This window comes from Adiantum capillus-veneris, chromosome 1 (assembly GCF_014529385.1).
Source record: "Adiantum capillus-veneris isolate H3 chromosome 1, ASM1452938v2, whole genome shotgun sequence".
Lineage (NCBI taxonomy): Eukaryota > Viridiplantae > Streptophyta > Polypodiopsida > Polypodiales > Pteridaceae > Adiantum > Adiantum capillus-veneris.
Genome location: NC_140931.1, coordinates 11,908,666 through 11,926,901, shown reverse-complemented (window position 1 = coordinate 11,926,901; position 18,236 = coordinate 11,908,666). Strand labels below are relative to the sequence as shown.

Genomic DNA, 18,236 nt, shown 5'->3' with positions numbered 1-18,236 from the left:
GCTTACCCATGGTATTAATATTCGATCTCTAGTGCCTTTCGACCGTCAAATTAGCGACCCCAGACTTGTTTAACTTTTTACCTTTACATCTGTTTATGCATTTGATTACATTGCAATTTAATGTTCATTGCTGACAAATTGTTTGAAATTCTTTTACCAGTCAATTTGTCTACCTAAAACTGCATATGCTTTTTAATCACTTATGAGAATGCAATTACTGTGCCAATGTTGTTTGATTTTGCAGTGACTGAAGAAGGCTAAGGACATTCATCTCAAATGCTCTTCCACCTCGACGAACCAGCTTCAACTCAATAGCTTCCGAGGACGGAATCTACATCAGGAAGGGGGGCATGTTAACCCTCACGGCTCACGGACACCCGATCACCTACGACGGACGTGTATTATGTATTTGGTAGAGTCAGGTACCGGGCTTGTCGGACCAATAGGAAAAGGGTAAGAGTGATCGCCGATGAGAGGCGCACTCTAACTGGGACATTCAAGGGATTAGTTGGCTAAGCATGGGCGCCCAAGTGTGAATGGGGTGAGCTCATATAAAAGCCAACTAAACCTAAAATTCACTTATTCTCTCATTTGTGCAATAGAAGAGTGCTTTTGCTCCATCTCCATCTCCATCTCCATCTTCTTCTTCTTCACCTCCTCGTGTGTGTGTGTATGTGAGAGAGAGAGAGAGGGAGAGTGTGTGTGCGATCGAGCATTACGAAGGCACGACGGCGAAGAAGCGGTTGAGCGCAGCACGACTGCAGCTTCTTCTTCATCGCGGCGAGGAATCCTCCACGACAGGAGCATAGAGCGGTGAGTGACACACCATTGCCCTCTTTTGAGCTTGCTAGATTAGTGTTGTTGTGTGCTTGGAGCCATTTGTGGCTCGCACACGGTGTATCGGCAAGTCCCTTGCTTCGACAGTGCGGCAAGGAGCACACAAATCGCAATTATTTACTCATGCCCTGTTTTTGAACTTTTTTTACCAAGTTGGCACACCACTAGCTTTACCATGTTATAATAAGCCCACAAATGAAATTTAGTAAGATTTGGATCATTGGAGTGAAAACTGTGATAAAAATTGCAAAGTTAGTTTGCGGACAGATAAATGATGACCACTTGACCAAAAATTGTCCAAACTTGATGAAAATTGGCTAGTGACCTTAACATAAGGTGCTTAATAGATCTTTTTCAAAGTTGGGACAAAAATTTGTCAAAAGTAAATAATCGTGATTATTTACATTTGCTTCAAACTTGGTGATTTTGCAAATTTGAGTATACCACAAGGCCAAGCACATCAATTAGACCCACAAATCAATTTTGGTGAAATTTGGACCACAAAAGTGAGACTTAAGCCAGATTCTCGAAATCAGAGTCTGCGGACACGGAACAGTGGTTAAACTTAATCAAATTTTGTCCAAACTTGTTGAAACTTTTCCAAGGGCTATAACAAGTTGTATACTTGCCAAACCAATCCAAAAAGTGGAAAAAAGTGACAAAAGTAAATAATCGTGATTATTTACTTCTGCTATCCAGAGACTTCAAATTTGACTTTTGGGCTTATACAGTGTTAGTCTAGCATAATATAAGGCCACAAGAAAATTTTGGGTTCAATCGGATCAAAATTGGTACAGATATACTCAGTTTACAAATTGCAGATTAGACCTTTGATTTTGCTAAGATAAATCTGAAAGTCAAAATTTTGACTTCTATAGCACGAATTGAAGTGAAATACAGAGACCAATCACTGGAGTTCTCAAGGGCTCTATTGTCCTTATAGAAAAATAGCTAATTTGATAAATTTTGTACAGGAATCAGATTTTCAAATCTAAATCACAGAGGAAGACACAGTGCCGATGGTCCAGCTGTCAAAGGCTGAAGAAGATGCAATGAAGAAGAAGATCACCTTAGAGGTAGATGAGCAATGGAAGGTAGCTATGTATTGGGAGTTGAGAGTTTTACACTCTGTCAACGTCACACAGCTCACTGCCAATCAAATCAATGCTCAATGGCAGCAACAATCCCTGCCATACCCTCTCATCAAGGTTGAACTCTTACAGGTAAAGGAAAGATTATACAAGGATATGCAAGAAGATGGTGCAGATCAAGACCACCCGAAGTGGAGGCTAAGCTGGCTGAACAAGAATCCAAGATACTTGATTCTATTCATGAGAGCACCTGCGGCCATACAGAAAGATCCAACATTTTGTCATGTACCGCAAGTAAGGACGTAGCAAGCACACGAAGCACTGTAAAAGAAGAGGCCCACATGGCTGAATTTTCCCAGGCTGCCAGCTCCAGAGAGAGGCCAAGCAAAACAGAAGAATACATGGTGAAAACCCTAACGGGCGCCATGACATTCTTCAAAAGTCTGCCAGATCTCTCCTACGCAATGCTATACAAAATCTGCAGGATGCTACTTACTTGCATACAAGTCTTCAATGATCCTAAGCAGACAGGAGCCCCATGGCTCTCATTTTTGGAAGGAAACAAAGGCCTCTGCTATGATCTAAGTGGGCAGCCCTCAGAGGAAGTTCTTTATGGATTTTATGCCCAATGCATGTTTCTACCCTCGCAAAATATGTTAGCTTTTGAGGAAGCCTTCTACACTGGCTTTTTCACCTGGCGAACGAAGATATTTGCGTCGGTGATAAGCAACCTCACAGCCAGATTCATAGGCTACTCGACAGTGGAACTAAAAAACAAAGTCACCATGCAATTTTTGCAAGTGCCAGACAAAGAACACAAAATCATATATGAAAAAGCACTGGAAGCACTGAAGGACCGCCTCGCCCGCCGTCAACCGAAGATTACTTCAGCCCATAAAGCTATGTCAAGGGACGACATAGGCGAGGAGGGGGGGAAAGTTAGCAGCAAGCTAACACGGACACCATTTTTCGGAGTTCTCCTTGTAAAAACAATTATTATTTTGATAAATCGGGAATATTGTAACTCCTGTTTTCTTGATAAACCTTGTAATTAATGAGCCGGGGCTACAAGCTTCCAGATTGCATCAGCCATTCAATTCCGAGCTTTGGTAGAACTCCAGATTATTACTTTTGACCACTCAAAAACCTTGGCTAAGGTATAAAAGCCAATTTTTGTAAGTTTTCTATATGTTTTTGGATAAGAAATACACAGCGTGAGCTAACGGCGCTCACTTCTCTCCTTCTCGCGCTTCCTACTCCCTCTCTGGTTGTCACATTGTGAATGCGTTTGTTGCATTGCAACTGCAGGTAAGAGCTCTACGCATTGACGTAATCCATTCACAGTATTTCGTAGCTTTTGGCGTCGCCGACCCGCGGCCTAATTTCATCATAACTAAGAATTTACACTTTTAAAAAGAAAACTAAGCATAGGCGGGGTATTGGGGCATCATTGCTAAGCATTTAGATGCATTCTGGGTCAAAAATGACTAGGTCAAAAATCCACTACTGTTAATAATCACGATTTTGGAACTTGACCTAAAGTGGGATTTGAGGCCATAGGCATGTGTGCTTAGGTCTTATAAACTTTTCCTAGAAGTTTCGTTACGTTTGGATGTCATTTGATGTTGTAACGGATGTGATTTGCTTGCCGATGAGCGATTGGCTTTTCGTGATTTCAGTCACTTGAGTGTATCTTGAGTTAGATGCGAGTTGTTAGTTTTTTCCAAGAGATTGACAACCTCTTGTAGCCTCTATGCACTAGTCGAATCAACTTCGTCCCATGGTTTGACAAATTAATCGTGGTTCTCGCTAATACTGCAATAAGATAGGATGGTGAGGTTAGACATGCGTCCCACATTTGGCGCCTGAAATATTAGCAGCAAGATAATACGGACACCATTTTTCGGAGTTCTCCTTGTAAAAGCAATTATTATTTTGATAAATCGGGAATATTGTAACTCCTGTTTTCTTGATAAACCTTGTAATTAATGAGTCGAGGCTACAAGCTTCCAGATTGTATCAGCCATTCAATTCCCAGTTTTGGTAGAACTCCAGATTATTAATTTTGACCACCCAAAAACCTTGGCTAAAGTATAAAAGCCAATTTTTGTAAGTTTTTGGATAAGAAATACACAGCGTGAGCTAACGGCGCTCACTTCTCTCCTTCTCGCGCTTCCTACTCCCTCTCCGGTTGTCACATTGCGAATGCGTTTGTTGCATTGCAACCACAGGTAAGAGCTCTACGCATAGACGTAAGCCATTCACAGTATTTCGTAGCTTTTGGCATCGCCGACCAGCGGCCTAATTTCATCATAACTAAAAATTTATACTTTTGAAACAAAAACTAAGCATAGGCGGGGTATTGGGGCATCATTGCTAAGCATTTAGATGCATTCTGGATCAAAAACGACTATGTCAAAAATCCACTGCTATTAATAATCACGATTTTGGAACTTGACCTAAAGTGGGATTTGAGGCCATAGGCATGTGTGCTTAGGTCTTATAAACTTGTCCTAGAAGTTTCATTACGTTTGGATGTCATTTGATGCTGTAACGGATGTGATTTGCTTGTCGATGAGTGATTGGCTTTTGGTGATTTCAGTCATTTGAGTGTAGCTTGAGTTAAATGCGAGTTGTTAGTTGTTTCCCAAGAGATTGACAACCTCTTGTAGCCTCTATGCACTAGTCGAGTCAGCTTCGTCCCATGGTTTGACAAATTAATCGTGGTTTTCGTTAATACTGCAATAAGATAGGATGGCGAGGTTAGATATGCGTCCCACAGGTGCTACATCTTGGAAGCTATCCTTCGGCATGAAGACAAGATACTACGACATGGTAAGATTATCTGGCGGTATCTTATTATATTCAAAAATTATCCTTTTGAAGATGCTAGATGGATGCAAGGAATACAGCTTAAGGATAGTATGGACCTTGACAATGCTTACAATGCTACTTTAGAATAAGCAAATGTACAAATTTCTTTTAAATGACCCATGTTTTTGTCTTATAAGACTAGTTCTCTTTTTAATTGTGCACAATTTTAAATAGTATGCATGCTTAGAATTATGTTTGTGATGACGATGTCTCTCAAACACCAAGTAGAATTTGTCACTCTACTTTGGGAGAATGAAATGGACTAAATAGCAGACATGCTTGCGGCAGCTATGTCTCCCAAGCACCAAATGGATTAGTCATCCATCTTGAAAAGATGTCATAGGGTAAAAAGGGATCCTCTATCTGCTAAGTAAAATTGACTAATGACTAAATCTTTATCCCTTCTATCTCATAGTCGAGGACGCTATGATTTCAAGAGAGAGGTAATGTCATAAAATCTAATATCTAACCAACCCAAATGATTTTTTCATATAAAACTCATCACTTAATGTGGAAAAATAAACGGGAACAAGGGTTAAGATATAGACATCTGGTTATATGTAAGACAAGGGAAACTAGGGTGTGAGAGTCCACCACCCAACCACCCTTTTAATAGGCAAGCCCCTGGCCCTTTGCCCTAGTTGGACACACTTGCATATCCTTTTAGCACAAGATTACACTTTGTAATCTGCATATCCCCTTAGATAAGTGACAATACTGAGGTGTGTTTCCCCCACGGTTTACAGCCAGTCGTTCTAGATGGCAAGTAAACGGGGATCACAATATTGTACCACATTGCTGAGGAATCAACAATTTGGCTGAATAACCTTCATGGTTAACGTGAAATATCCACAAGCATCCAAACCGATCCATGACCTCTATTGGTGATTGGTACACCGAAAAGTAAACTCATTGAGATAATGCACACCGAGTGCAGAAGGCTTCATAAGCAACATGTTGAGGAATATGCATGTCGTTCCAAATCAGCCTTTGCTAAACACTAGGGCCCATAACACCTAGTGTGCATACATTTAGCAAAAAACAGATATGAACCTGTATATCCATGGTGATCCTTGCCAATACTTATGGAAAATGTGATGCACGTAGCACACATTAAAAAGGAATGTAAATAGGTCTGAAAAGAAGCTAAATACTTTCAATTGCAATCTTGTGTCAGCCTTGCTGAAACGTCTGAACCATAATAGAAGGTGAAACATTGATCACTTCTAAGTACAAACCATGAAAATTTTTCATTAACAACTTAGAGCCTTGCTATATGTATTGAACAACCATCTGTAATGTTGTTTAGGAGTACTTGTACGTGAACAAGTCATTTTAAGTATCCAATAATTTCTGGCCACTGAAATTGCTCCTGATACGTCGTGCTGAAAATGGTCTAGAAAACAGGTTTGACCAGCACCTTTGACCAGCACCTAGTTGGACTTTGTCGTGACACATAATTGAAATAATGGCGCCAGTGTCAGTCCAGAGACTCATATTCTCCCAATGTGGAATATGTCTCATGTGAGGATGTATAAAAAAGAACATCCGTCAAGTACAAGATGTACTTGTGTGTGGAGGTAACTCTAAACACTCTGCGACAAGAGTGAGAGGGACCCTCATTCATTGCTCCACACTGGCTAAACTTAACTTCTTGAATCCCTAGACCATGTTGTATCCCATGTGACAACATGTGCCAAATTGAATCCTACAAGTGGATTCATAACAGCACAATGTACATTGGACACTACGGCCCAAAATACTTGTTTCGACATGCCCATGGCATGGCCCTGAAATATTCAAGCGTATTTAAATGACTTGAAAGAAACCAAGCAATGCATACTAAAAACTGGAATAACACCAAATCAATAGATGCATACCTGGAGATTGAACTGAATGTTCTCTTACCCGTATTCAAGTACAGAGGAACACGTCTTCCATGTGTGAAAAAACAAGCAACATTGCACTAGAAACCCTGGGTGTTGCCTTTGCAATCCAAACCCGTTGGGTAGAAGCTACGTAGTCAAACGCCTTGGTAAGACCCTTTGTAGAACTGCGCAACTAGCAGGTAACGGTAACCAACCTAGTTAATCGTGTACAGAATGATGAGAATCAACTTAAAAAGTTGAATTTTTCTGACCGCGTGGTAGATTGCGGAATTCTTTCCTTGAAAGTATAAAATATCAAACTGTGATCCTCAATGCGTATGGGGTGATTTAGTAAGCACTCGCTGGGTCGTACCCCAAAACTATGATGCCATAGACAGTCGTAGTGCTATAGAGAGAGCAAGAAATCCACACAAGTGAGATGCCTAGCTCGTATCAACGGCCATGTTGTCTCAACTGTTTGCTACCTCTAGACTCCATGGTATAGATCATCTGATGTAAGTGCAAGAGTATCAAAACTCAACTTGAGCGTCGCACTAGAAACATATAGTGCAAAAATGACACCCTAATCCTCCGAAATGACAAGACTCTTGCTCATCCATTAACGTCGATATGTTCGATGTGTACTCCACTGGGCAAACCTCTTCGATCCTAAGAACAATCACCCAAGGAATGCCAATAGTTGGGTCTTACCCAAGATCTGACAATGGCTCTTGGTTAGCCTGTGTGTGGTTCCTAGCTCTTACGGCAATTAGTGTTCAATCAATAAACCGATGAAAACTAATGAGAATGGCATCTTGGCCCATTTCTAGCTGAGAGTTAGAGCACCTTGGCTCATACTGACTCCCAAACAAAACATGTACGAAAAGCTTCTTAGAAAGTTCTCATTATTCTTGAGATAAATAAGAAAAAGAGAGAGAAGAAGAGCATGCTAAGCTAAGGAACTTTCCTTAAATTTATAGAGGGTGTGCCCAGAATGTGTGCTCTTAGACATCTTATGCCTGAATTGCAGCTTATCCTATAAGCATACCACAATCTGTCTGTATGACGCTCTCATCGAGAGAGGCAACAAAAACCACAAGTCAAATCTTGACCATCTACCATGTATGGGTCGTGACTGTATGAGGATGACTTGAATAGGGCACCTTGCCGGTGTATCTAGTCGAAATTTGAGGTTCTTTTTAGTGTTGTTGAGTGTTGATAGCAACCAACAATCATATTAAACAATCCATCCGTAGTCTATCCTTGACAGAGTTGTGAGTGTGTTAGCGGAAGTGTAATGCATGAAGCGGTAGAATTGAATCCACTTCAATAGCATGCCTTGCATGAAGAATTGTAAGCCCTTGCGGAGAGTGATGGCCTCAACCGTGAGAACCAAAACTATAAGTACCTTGCACAGTTTAAACTGGTAGGGATTCTGTGAGCCGAATTCCCTATTTTGCCAGTTCCCTGAAGCCGTGCTTCCTATAAAATTGCCAAAGCACTTTGCTTTGCACAATGACAGTAATTGCGAAGTAAAGTGTAAACAGGAAAAAAACAGGAAAAAACAAGAAAAACTTAAACTTGGCTAACCTGGTCGTTGCTGTAACCAGTTGGCCCGATATTCCGTGGAAGAAAACTCGCTTAAAATGGCGCATAGCCATATCTGCTGCACGAGTGTGATCTGTTTTTGTATCATACGCCCGTCTGTTTCTCATGAAATAACCTACTGGCATATTGTCAAGTCCGTCCCAAGTTTGTATGCTCATAAAGTCTTGTTGTTGCCTGATACTTTTCAGTAGACCCACTTTGGATGCTACCATGCCTCAGAGCTACAGATACTATTGCTCATAGACAAATGTCCTAGTAAAAGAAAGTCGACTTCACACCTGCTTCGCTTGATTACGGAGACGAATCCTTGTTCCAGTGAAAACAAGCCCTAACAATTTGCTTGACAGCTTCTTGAAATGGTCGTTAATGGTTGGTCATGTCTAGCACCTGCTGCCTCCTGTATCAAGATTAGCAACAGGCTGTGCTGACCGCCATGAGATTCTCCAACACTACCATGCTCTAGTCTCTGCAAGGCTGGACAGAAGCCTTGTTGTGAAACTCAAGCAAAGATACTCCTGACTGTTTTGTAGGTTTGGAGGCGGTGACAAATGGTCGGCCATGCCGAGCACTTTTGGCTTACTGTAGTTAGAACTCGTTCTAGGCATAGCCAGGAAATGGTCCTTGTCCTTGAAGAAAACTTGAACCGTTGATGGGCATGCTCTATCCATGCACTCAGGAGAAGCCATGATTTTGATTGAGACTGTGTGTATTCAAGCCGTGCTTGATGCGGGCTTGCTACTAATAATTGGCCCTTGCCAATAATGTAGGGCAAATATATTTGAATGCTGCATATAACTGTCACAAGCCGTGCTTGCTTAGAGTGCTTGATGTGTGCTCACTTATGTTGCATGATATAACTATGCAGCATTTGAAACATTGACCAAACAAACGGAAGGATCTATGTATACCTTGTTAATCATGCGACTCGACCTGCCGTGTGAGGCCGTGCTGTCGAAGGTTTGCATGATGCATGAGCATGCATGCTAAACTTTTCATCTTCGTGCAGATGTTTCCTGCCACCGAGTTTTGAGTGGTGCTGACGGATATACCATGGTAGGTTGTAGCCTTGTCGATCAATGCTTCGATGATCCGCGAATCAATAACAATATTGTCCGTGCCGTTGTCACGATATCGGGGTTGTGGAAGTGGAGGGAGATGAGAATCTTGCCGCCCAAAACCCCAAACACCAAGTCGTTAACCCGCTGTGCCTGGCCCTGCCGTGGGTTTTGACCCTTAACTGGCTGTGGGTACCCCAAAATTAGGGAGCCCAATTAAAAATTTTCTTTCGAATTACCTCCTGCAGCCATGGCGGCCGACTGCGCAGGCAAGATCTTGATCATCTTTGCTTGTATGATTATCTCACGGTCGTGCAGCAGGAGCAAAATTTGCTCCGCAAGCCAGCGCGCATCCGTAGATGCTTTCCATGCAATGTATGATGCAGGTCGAAATTCGGCCCTTCCTCCTGCTAAGCGGCTGATTCCACAGTAGTCGATCCCCCGGTTCCCTCCAAGGGAAGCCGTGCTTCCCCCGCTTTACTTCTCTATCAAAACTTACTTGCAAGAGGCCATGCCCATGCTGCTCCAAGCCCCACAAGGAAGAGAGAGGTTGCCTTGTTCTTTGATATATATATATATATATATATATATATATATATAGAGAGAGAGAGAGAGAGAGAGAGAGAGAGAGAGAGATCATGCATGCAACCTTCCTCCCCCTCCTCCATGGCTCCTCCTCCCCTAGCTCTGATACCAGTGCAAGACAAGGGAAAATAGGGTCTGAGAGTCCACCACCCAACCACCCTTTTAATAGGCAAGTCCTTGGCCCTTTGCCCTAGTTGGACTCCCCGTTCCACACCGCCTAGCCTGGCTCTGCCCTTGTCTAGTCCGGCCTTGCCAGTGTCCTGACATTATAGATCTATCTCAACACACGAGGCCAATAGTAAAGGGGCCCAAATGAGAGATTGTCTATCAAAGAGCAAGGCTAACCAATGAAGCATAAGACCTTAGGGTTAGCTACCTCCAATAATGAGTGTAAAAGTCCTTTGACCTTAGGTAAGCTAGGGTTGTGCTTGAGGTGGGAACCCGGCCCAAGTTTAAGGTGCTTGAGGTGCTTGTCATGCTTGATGACTAAGGTGCTTGATGATTGAGATGCTTGAGGTGCTTGACATGCTTGAGATGCTAGGGTTGTACTTGAGGTGAGAACCCAGCCCAAGCTTGAAGTGCTTAAGGGCCAAGCTTGTGGTGGGAACTGGGCCTAAGCTTGAGGGGCTTGAGGGGCTTGAGGTGTTAAAAGTCAAATATCTAATCCGGAGGGGGCGAGCCCTACATGAGGGGGGATGAGAGAGAACACCCACACACTCACACAAGGCCTACTTGGTACAAAGAGAAATGGGGACCCTTGTCAAGTTCCTCCTCATGTTGCCCTCATGGTCTGCCTCAAGCCTATTGGTTGGCCACCCAAGGGGTCCAATGATAATTTAGGAGATTTATTTAATTGTCTTTGCATTTATCAAGTCCTCTCTCTCAAAGGGGAAAGGGGCGCTTGTCCCAAGGCTACCCTTGTTGCTTGTAAGGCCTCCTACTTGTGATTGGCTAGGCTTGGAGGGGTCCAATGAGCTTCAAGCATGAGCTACAAGGGGGGGTCGACCAAAGCAAGCTAGGGGGCTGCTTTGGGGGTATACTCTCCCACACACACTCACACACACTCTCGTTATGCAAAGTGCAAAGTACAAGAGCTCCCTCTCCTTCTCCAAGCAAGTAGAGATTGAGAGCCTACACCAACACTCTTGGCTATGGAGTGCAAATCCAACCAAGAGCCATGCTTCAATGCTTACGCTTGCCATCTTCTCCTTCTTCATTACTATGCTATTATGTATGCTAGCAAGAAGAGTTATGATAAGTGAGGAGCTAATTCTTTCTCCTATGAAATGCTTCTTCTTGCTCTTCCCTACCCTCATTCCTTGCTAGCTCTCTCCACCTTCGAAGGTGTTTGAGGTCTTGGGACTCAGGCTTGGGATAGTTAAAGCTTTTAAGTTTATGTTATGCTTGTGATGCATGAAGCTTTCCATCTTCATTGCATCACCTAGGTCACAATGAACACAAAGATTGTATTGTAACAAGTCTCCCTTAATGGGAGAAATCATAATACAAATGCCTATTGGAGGGGGAACTGGCTCCACATAAACCTGGTCCTCAACTGTTGTCATGTTCTCTAAATTCTCTCTACAAAAGTATTGTTCATGCCAAGTTAACTAATTGCTATGATTATGTTGCTATCTTCAAGTATGTTCACCCGCTATGCTCACAAAGTCATTTCTCAAAAGTACTCTCATTAATTTGTTACTCTCAAGTTAAATAGGCCAATTACATTACATCGGTCGTTGCAAAAATACTGTAAAAAAAAGATAAGTGGTGCGGCTCTCATCGACGATCACCTACACACATATTGGACCGACAAACCCAATCCATGAATCAATCAAATAAATAATGTGCGTCCGTCGAAGGTGATAGGGTGTCCGTGAGGGTTAACAAAAAATCTCATAGAGATTCCGTCTAATAAAACATAAAAGCGGCATTCCTTAACTTGCCTCACCCTTTCTGCCTCGACTAAAAAGAACTTTGTATTTTTTATGTTCTTATTGGATACAATTAGAAATCAAAACCCTTCACCAAATGTCTTAATTTCAAAGTGATTAGGTCTCCACAATTTGGAAGACATAAACAGTCTATTTAAAATACAAAAGTGAAGGGTGTAGAAAATGAAAAGCTTCTTACAATTGGGAAATTAGAAAATTTGTATCCTATGTAAAGGGTGGCCTTGCCTGCATGGAATGTATCAAAAGTTTAAAAAAAACGAGTAAAAGGGTCATGGTAGCTTTCTAAAACAATAAGAAAGTGTTAAAATCATCAGGTTGAATTCAATTGGAATCATTTTTTGGGAAAGGATTGCCTCAGTTTAGCCTTGAGCCAGTTGAAAATCAAAACTAGCCCGGTTCAAACCATGTTAAAGGGAAGAAAAACCAATGAAATATGTGAGAAAATTATTTAAAAGTCATGCAAATTTTAAATTTTTGTTAGTATTTCCGGTTTGCGTCTTTGGATGACGATCGTTTAATAAAAGAGAATTTCCCAAATATTGACTAGAATTAAGTTATAGAATGTAAGAAAATTCGAGAATTTGAAGATGTGAAATGAAATGTGAAACTTAAAAGAACTCATCAAAACACACACACACACACACACACACACACATATATATATATATATATATATATATACATGTGTGTGTATATCTATACTCTTTATAATGGAGCTTAAATTTTTTGAGTAAGGAGAAGGCATCCACTTGTCACACTCTACTGCATTTCAAAGTAAACCTTAAGAAATGCAAAAATAAAAGGTAGAAAATGAGAAGACGAGTCATAAAAATGTAAAGTAGAAAACTTAGTACTTTGTCTATATCTATACTTCTATACTATATATAAAGTAGCTTAAAATTTTCAAGGAAGTAAAGACGCTCCATGTGTCACATTCTCCTTCATTTAAAAAAGAACCTTTACAAAACATTTAATTGAAAATGCAAAAGTGAAGGGTAAGTACTAGGATAGTAGAAAATGAAAAGACCCGAGGGAGTTTTGGTAGTGGAAAGTTAAAAAGACCTTAGTACTCTATCTAAATTTATAATACTTAAGCTTATAGTTTTTGGGAGGTCATTTAAAAAAGAACCTTTACAAAACATTTAATTGAAAATGCAAAAGTGAAGGGTAAGTACTAGGATAGTAGAAAATGAAAAGACCGAAGGGAGTCTTGGCAGTGGAAAGTCAAAAAGACCTTAGTACTCTGTTTAAATTTATAATACTTAAGCTTATAGTTTTTGGGAGGTCATTTAAAAAAGAACCTTTACAAAACATTTAATTGAAAATGCAAAAGTGAAGGGTAAGTACTAGGATAGTAGAAAATGAAAAGACCGGAGGGAGTCTTGGCAGTGGAAAGTCAAAAAGACCTTAGTACTCTATCTAAATTTATAATACTTTATTTTATAGTTTTTGGGAGGTCATTTCACTCTGGCCCTCAATTTCAAGGCTAACCACTAATAACTTTTATTTTTGAAAATCATTTGAAGAGTGGCTTTCTTTTACATTTTGAAGGTCATAAAGAATTTTTTCCATGTGTTTTCAATGGACCTATTATGTCGGAAATGATCTTTGACTTCGATGTTCGAAGTTCAAAAGCTAGATGCATGTATTGGTGTGTGTGTGTGTGTGTGTGTGTGTGTGTGTGTGTGTGTGAGAGAGAGAGAGAGAGAGAGACCCATTTTCTCGATGTGTGTGAATATAAGAGACAAAGTCGACGTGCCATTTCCCAAGGTGTTGGCACATTGCACGAAGGCTTTACACATTTGCATTGCATTAATGAAGTACGTTGAGATCGACAATTCAAAGATAGGAGTCCAACCATTTGTTATGGATGTCCTGTCCGCATTATGTGTGTGTGTGTGTGTGTGTGTGTGTGTGTGTGTGTGTGTGTGTGTGTGTGTGTGTGTGTGTGTGAGAGAGAGAGAGAGAGAGGGCTCTCACACTGGCACTAAAGAGAGAGGGGAGGGAGAATAAGCATTGGTTTTACAATCAACAATCGACAAAGCAATAATCGATGAAATCCACAGTTGAAAATAAAAAAATAAAAAATCTACTTGAGAATATACAAAATTGAGAGTTAAAGCAATTTGGAAAGTTTAATTTGACAAATCCAAAGCAGAAGATGTGCATAACAAACATCAAAGGTGGATGATGGGAAGATGTAGACCTTGGCATATCCTTTGCACAAGGGTCTCCAACCAATACAACATATTCACATTTGTGACCGAAAACATACCCAAACTTTTCTGCAAGTACACTATATGTCTATCAAGGATCTATCTTCTTCTTCTCGGCAAGCCACTTCCTCCTGCTTGATAAAGTCCATTCACAATTAGAGATAAATCTCAAAAAACTTAGATGGGACTATACTAAGCCTAAGTTTTTTCCTCCAATCGTTATGGGTGTCCTAACATTCAAATTAAATCTTACGAGTGTGTGGCCCTTCCTATGGATGGATGGAGAGAGAGAGAGAGAGAGAGAGAGAGAGAGAGAGAGAGAGAGACCCTTTTCTTGGTACCCAATCCACTCTCTTTCTTTCTTTGCCTTGGTCTCCCCGCCCTCCCCCCCCCTGTTTCCATGCCCTGTCTTCTTCTTCTCAGCAAGCCACTTCCTCCTGCTTGATAAAGTCCATTCACAATTAGAGATAAATCTCAGATGGGACTATACTAAGCCTAAGTTTTTCCCTCCAATCGTTATGGGTGTCCTAACATTCAAATTAAATCTTACGAGTGTGTGGCCCTTCCTATGGATGGAGAGAGAGAGAGAGAGAGAGAGAGAGAGAGAGAGAAAGAGAGAGACCCTTTTCTTGGTACCCAATCCACTCTCTTTCTTTCTTTGCCTTGGTCTCCCCGTCTCCCCACCCCACCCCCACCCCCCCACCCCCTTTTCCACGCCCTTTCCTTATGTCATGTGGCAAGGACCTCCAAAGTAGATTAGATATAGTCAAGAAATTTGTACTAAACCTAGGTTTTACTTGAGCACTGGGGTACACAATATATTTTTGCTATTATTCAATAGTCCATTATCTATACTCTTTATAATGGAGTTTGAAAAATTAGAGGAAGGAGAGGGCCTCCACATGTTGTTTTTTGGTTGATTTGGATGGCCTGTTGGATCAACACTGAAATTGAGTTGTGGAGTCCCTGTTGTGTCGTCCTCCTTACCATGGACACATTAAAGAGCCTTTGAAAATTTAGTGAAGTAGTTCAAATTCTATGCAATTCCATCCTTTTTCAATGACCTGCAATAGTCATTGTACGCGTGACAACCTGTTATCAGCCTCTGTGTGTGTGTGTGTGTGTGTGTGTGTGTGTGTGTGTGTGTGTGTGTGTGTGTGAGAGAGAGAGAGAGAGAGAGAGAGAGAGAGAGGGAGGGAGAGAGAGAGCCTGCTCTACCACTAGCAAGTAGACAGAGAAAGAGAAAGAGTGAGGTGGGTCATCGTGACCAATACCAAGACCTTGATCAGGATAGCTACTAATGATCATATAGAGGTGAACAAGTATTGTCCATTGGTGGGGAGTTCTTGGTAGTAGAAGATGGGTGCTCAAGTTAATAGGTGTGCATGGGTTTGCTTGAGCCACTAAGAGTGGTCTAGTAGTATAGAGTAAAGAGCTAATGGATTAGGTGGAAGTTGTTGTAGCCACAACTTGGACAGGCTGTGTGTGTATGTGTGTGTGAGTGTGAATGTGTGTGTGTGTGTGTGTGTGTGTGTGTGTGTGTGTGAGAGAGAGAGAGAGAGAGATGTAGGAGCCCATTCCATTGTATGTGTGTGTGTGTGTGTGTGTGTGTGTGTGTGTGTGTGTGAGAGAGAGAGAGAGAGCGAGAGAGAGAGAGAGATATGTAGGAGCCCATTCCATTGTCCAAACATAGGGGACACATTCTTTTCCATGCTCTCTCTCACCCCCCATCAACACACGATGGCACTTCCCTTTACATTAGAGCATTGTGGGGACTGACGTATTGAGAGATATTTATCTCCAGGTTATGATGGTGATGTAGTAATCGAAGCAAAAAGTTAAAATGGGTCCTTTTTTTGCAATGGTGAATACAAGAAGACCTTAATTGGGGATGCAAGGATGCAAAGCATCTTAGCATTAGATGCATTTGGGCTTCTTCTATGGCTAGCAATGTTGTTTTAGCTTCTAGGAGCCATTGTCCCCGCGTACTTTAGCTCACACATTTGGAGAAGCTATCGATGTTTTACATCTATCCCAAGGCATGTGTGTGTGTGTGCGCACGCGCGCGTAAGAGAGAGAGAGGGAGAGAGAGAAAATATAATATTAAATAAAATAGAAAAAATTCAAAAAGGAACATTGGTGTGTGTGTGTGTGTGTGTGTGTGTGTGTGAGAGAGAGAGAGAGAGAGAGAGAGACATTGTTATCTTCCTAGAATGATTCCAAGGACTACAGTTTCATTCTCCTCATACATGGGCACGTAGATACACACACACATCCCTACCTATATATGACTTTGTGTGTGTGTGTGTGTGTGTGTGTGTGTTTTTGTGTGTGTGTGTGTGTGTGTGTGTGTGTGTGTGTGTGTGAGAGAGAGAGAGAGAGAGAGAGAGAGATCCAATAACCATGTTTTTCTTGGTAGCAGCAACACACGGGTCACATACTAGTATACATACATATATGTGTGTGGGTGTGTGTATGTTTCCATAGAATTTACTGAAATTATGCAAGGTGAAGCTTCACTTCAACCTTCTAAAACAATGCAAGAGAAGTCAAAACATGTCACGATGTGAAATGGAAGGTATAATTAAAAGATCCATTTACTTTTTAAAATTTGAAATAACATTTAAGATAAGTCTCCATCATCACGGACAACATTGAAAGTAGATGTAACCCAACTCTCTTCTTCTAAGGCTGCTTTTAGAAAGCCAATTATATCACATCCCCCTCCAAAACAAATTGAAAAAAAAGAATGCAGCTTTTGAAAAAGATCATTTGAAAGGACATGGTTTCCTTCTTTTCAATTCTCTTGGAGACTTTTTAAGGCTCTTTTGAGGACACATCAAAAAGAATTGAACCACCTTCATCCATATGATATGCTGGCTCTAAGTTGCATTTTAATAGTAGGAACCTTTTGAGATTTCTACTTCTCGCTTTCCCAACCACAAACGTGTTTTCTTGGAGGGTGTTCTTGCACAGAGCATCTCCCTCAAAGAGCTCCCTGTCCCCCACCCCTTCCTTTGCAAAGCTCCTTGTACTCCTCGTGCATATTGCCACCCATGAATCCTTTATAGCCTGATGTGCGCTCCCTCTAACCAAGCTCAACCCTATCGTATGCTCCCTCCCAAATCTTAGCCCTCGTCCAAGCCCCTGACACCTGCTTCACTTTTTAACTCCTCAATGATGTAGTCCCTTTCGTGCAAAACCCTACAACCGCTACACAACCTCTATCAAAGTGCCCATCCTCCGATTCCTCGCATCCACACAAATGTCATCGTACAAGTAGAAAAGAAATAAACTCAAAGAAGGTCCCTCCTCCTACGCGATGATGACAAAGAAGGCTCCATGGCCTGGTCGCAAGAAAGAAACATTGTGTCAAACGTAGAAGACATGGCCATTCCTAGGCTGCCTCCCTCCCTCTTCCTCCTCACGACATGCCAGTCTTGGGAATTTCCCCAAAAATATATAAAACAACCCCCACCCCCCCCCCCCCCCACCCCGTCTTTTTTCCTTTCCCATTAAGCATCTTTCTAGATTCTTATCAAAGAAATCAATTCAGAAAATTTACCCGAGAGCCACCATTGATATACAAGGCGCACATTTTCTCACCAACCGTAACTATAATTACATGAAATTGCCTTGCAAGTTGCGCGTAATAGGTCGTATGTCATATCGATTCTTTCATAAGCAGGCGACGCGACCCAACAACAATCTAAACCAGCGACCATTTGTGCACCCACGCGAAAACGCGGTCCTGCCTGCAGGCGACGTCGACCTCCTTCACCTGGTAAGCTCTCTCTCTCTCTCTCTCTCTCCCCTGTTTTCTTTAGCTCCATCTTTGTAGCTTGCATGTATGCCTTTTCCGTCAGTCACCCAATGCTCAACTCACCTGGATTTCTAGCTGCAAACTGGGGTTTCCACCTTCGAAAATGTTTTTATCCTCTGCTTACTGCAAGCAGGCACTAAACGAGCTGTGGTATGGGAATTGGATTGCTGTTACTCATGTCGGCCTAGATTTACAAGAAAGAGTGCTCTGACAGGATCCATTTTCTTTCGTTGTTTGAGAGTAAATGATTCTTGAAAGGGAGGGCTAATTGTAGTTGTGCATGGATGCAGTGAGATTTGATTGATCATGCACGGATATTAAAAT

General features: G+C 41.6%; 1 protein-coding gene across 1 annotated transcript; it reads left to right on the top strand.

Moving 5' to 3' along the window:
* The first annotated feature begins 17,693 nt into the window (after positions 1 to 17,693).
* LOC147464331 (uncharacterized) lies at positions 17,694 to 18,209 on the top strand. Its single transcript, XM_086514132.1, has 2 exons — positions 17,694 to 17,873; positions 17,956 to 18,209. The coding sequence occupies exons 1-2, from the start codon at positions 17,715 to 17,717 to the stop codon at positions 18,121 to 18,123; spliced, it is 327 nt and encodes a 108-aa protein (XP_086370258.1). The 5' UTR covers positions 17,694 to 17,714; the 3' UTR covers positions 18,124 to 18,209.
* The last annotated feature ends 27 nt before the right edge of the window (positions 18,210 to 18,236 follow it).

Coding starts and splice junctions, on each gene's coding strand:
- LOC147464331 (XM_086514132.1), top strand. CDS start 17,715: ATGAAATTGCCTTGCAAGTTGCGCGTAATAGGTCGTATGTCATATCGA. Junction 17,874..17,955: donor ACGTCGACCTCCTTCACCTG/GTAAGCTCTCTC, acceptor CTTTTCCGTCAG/TCACCCAATGCTCAACTCAC.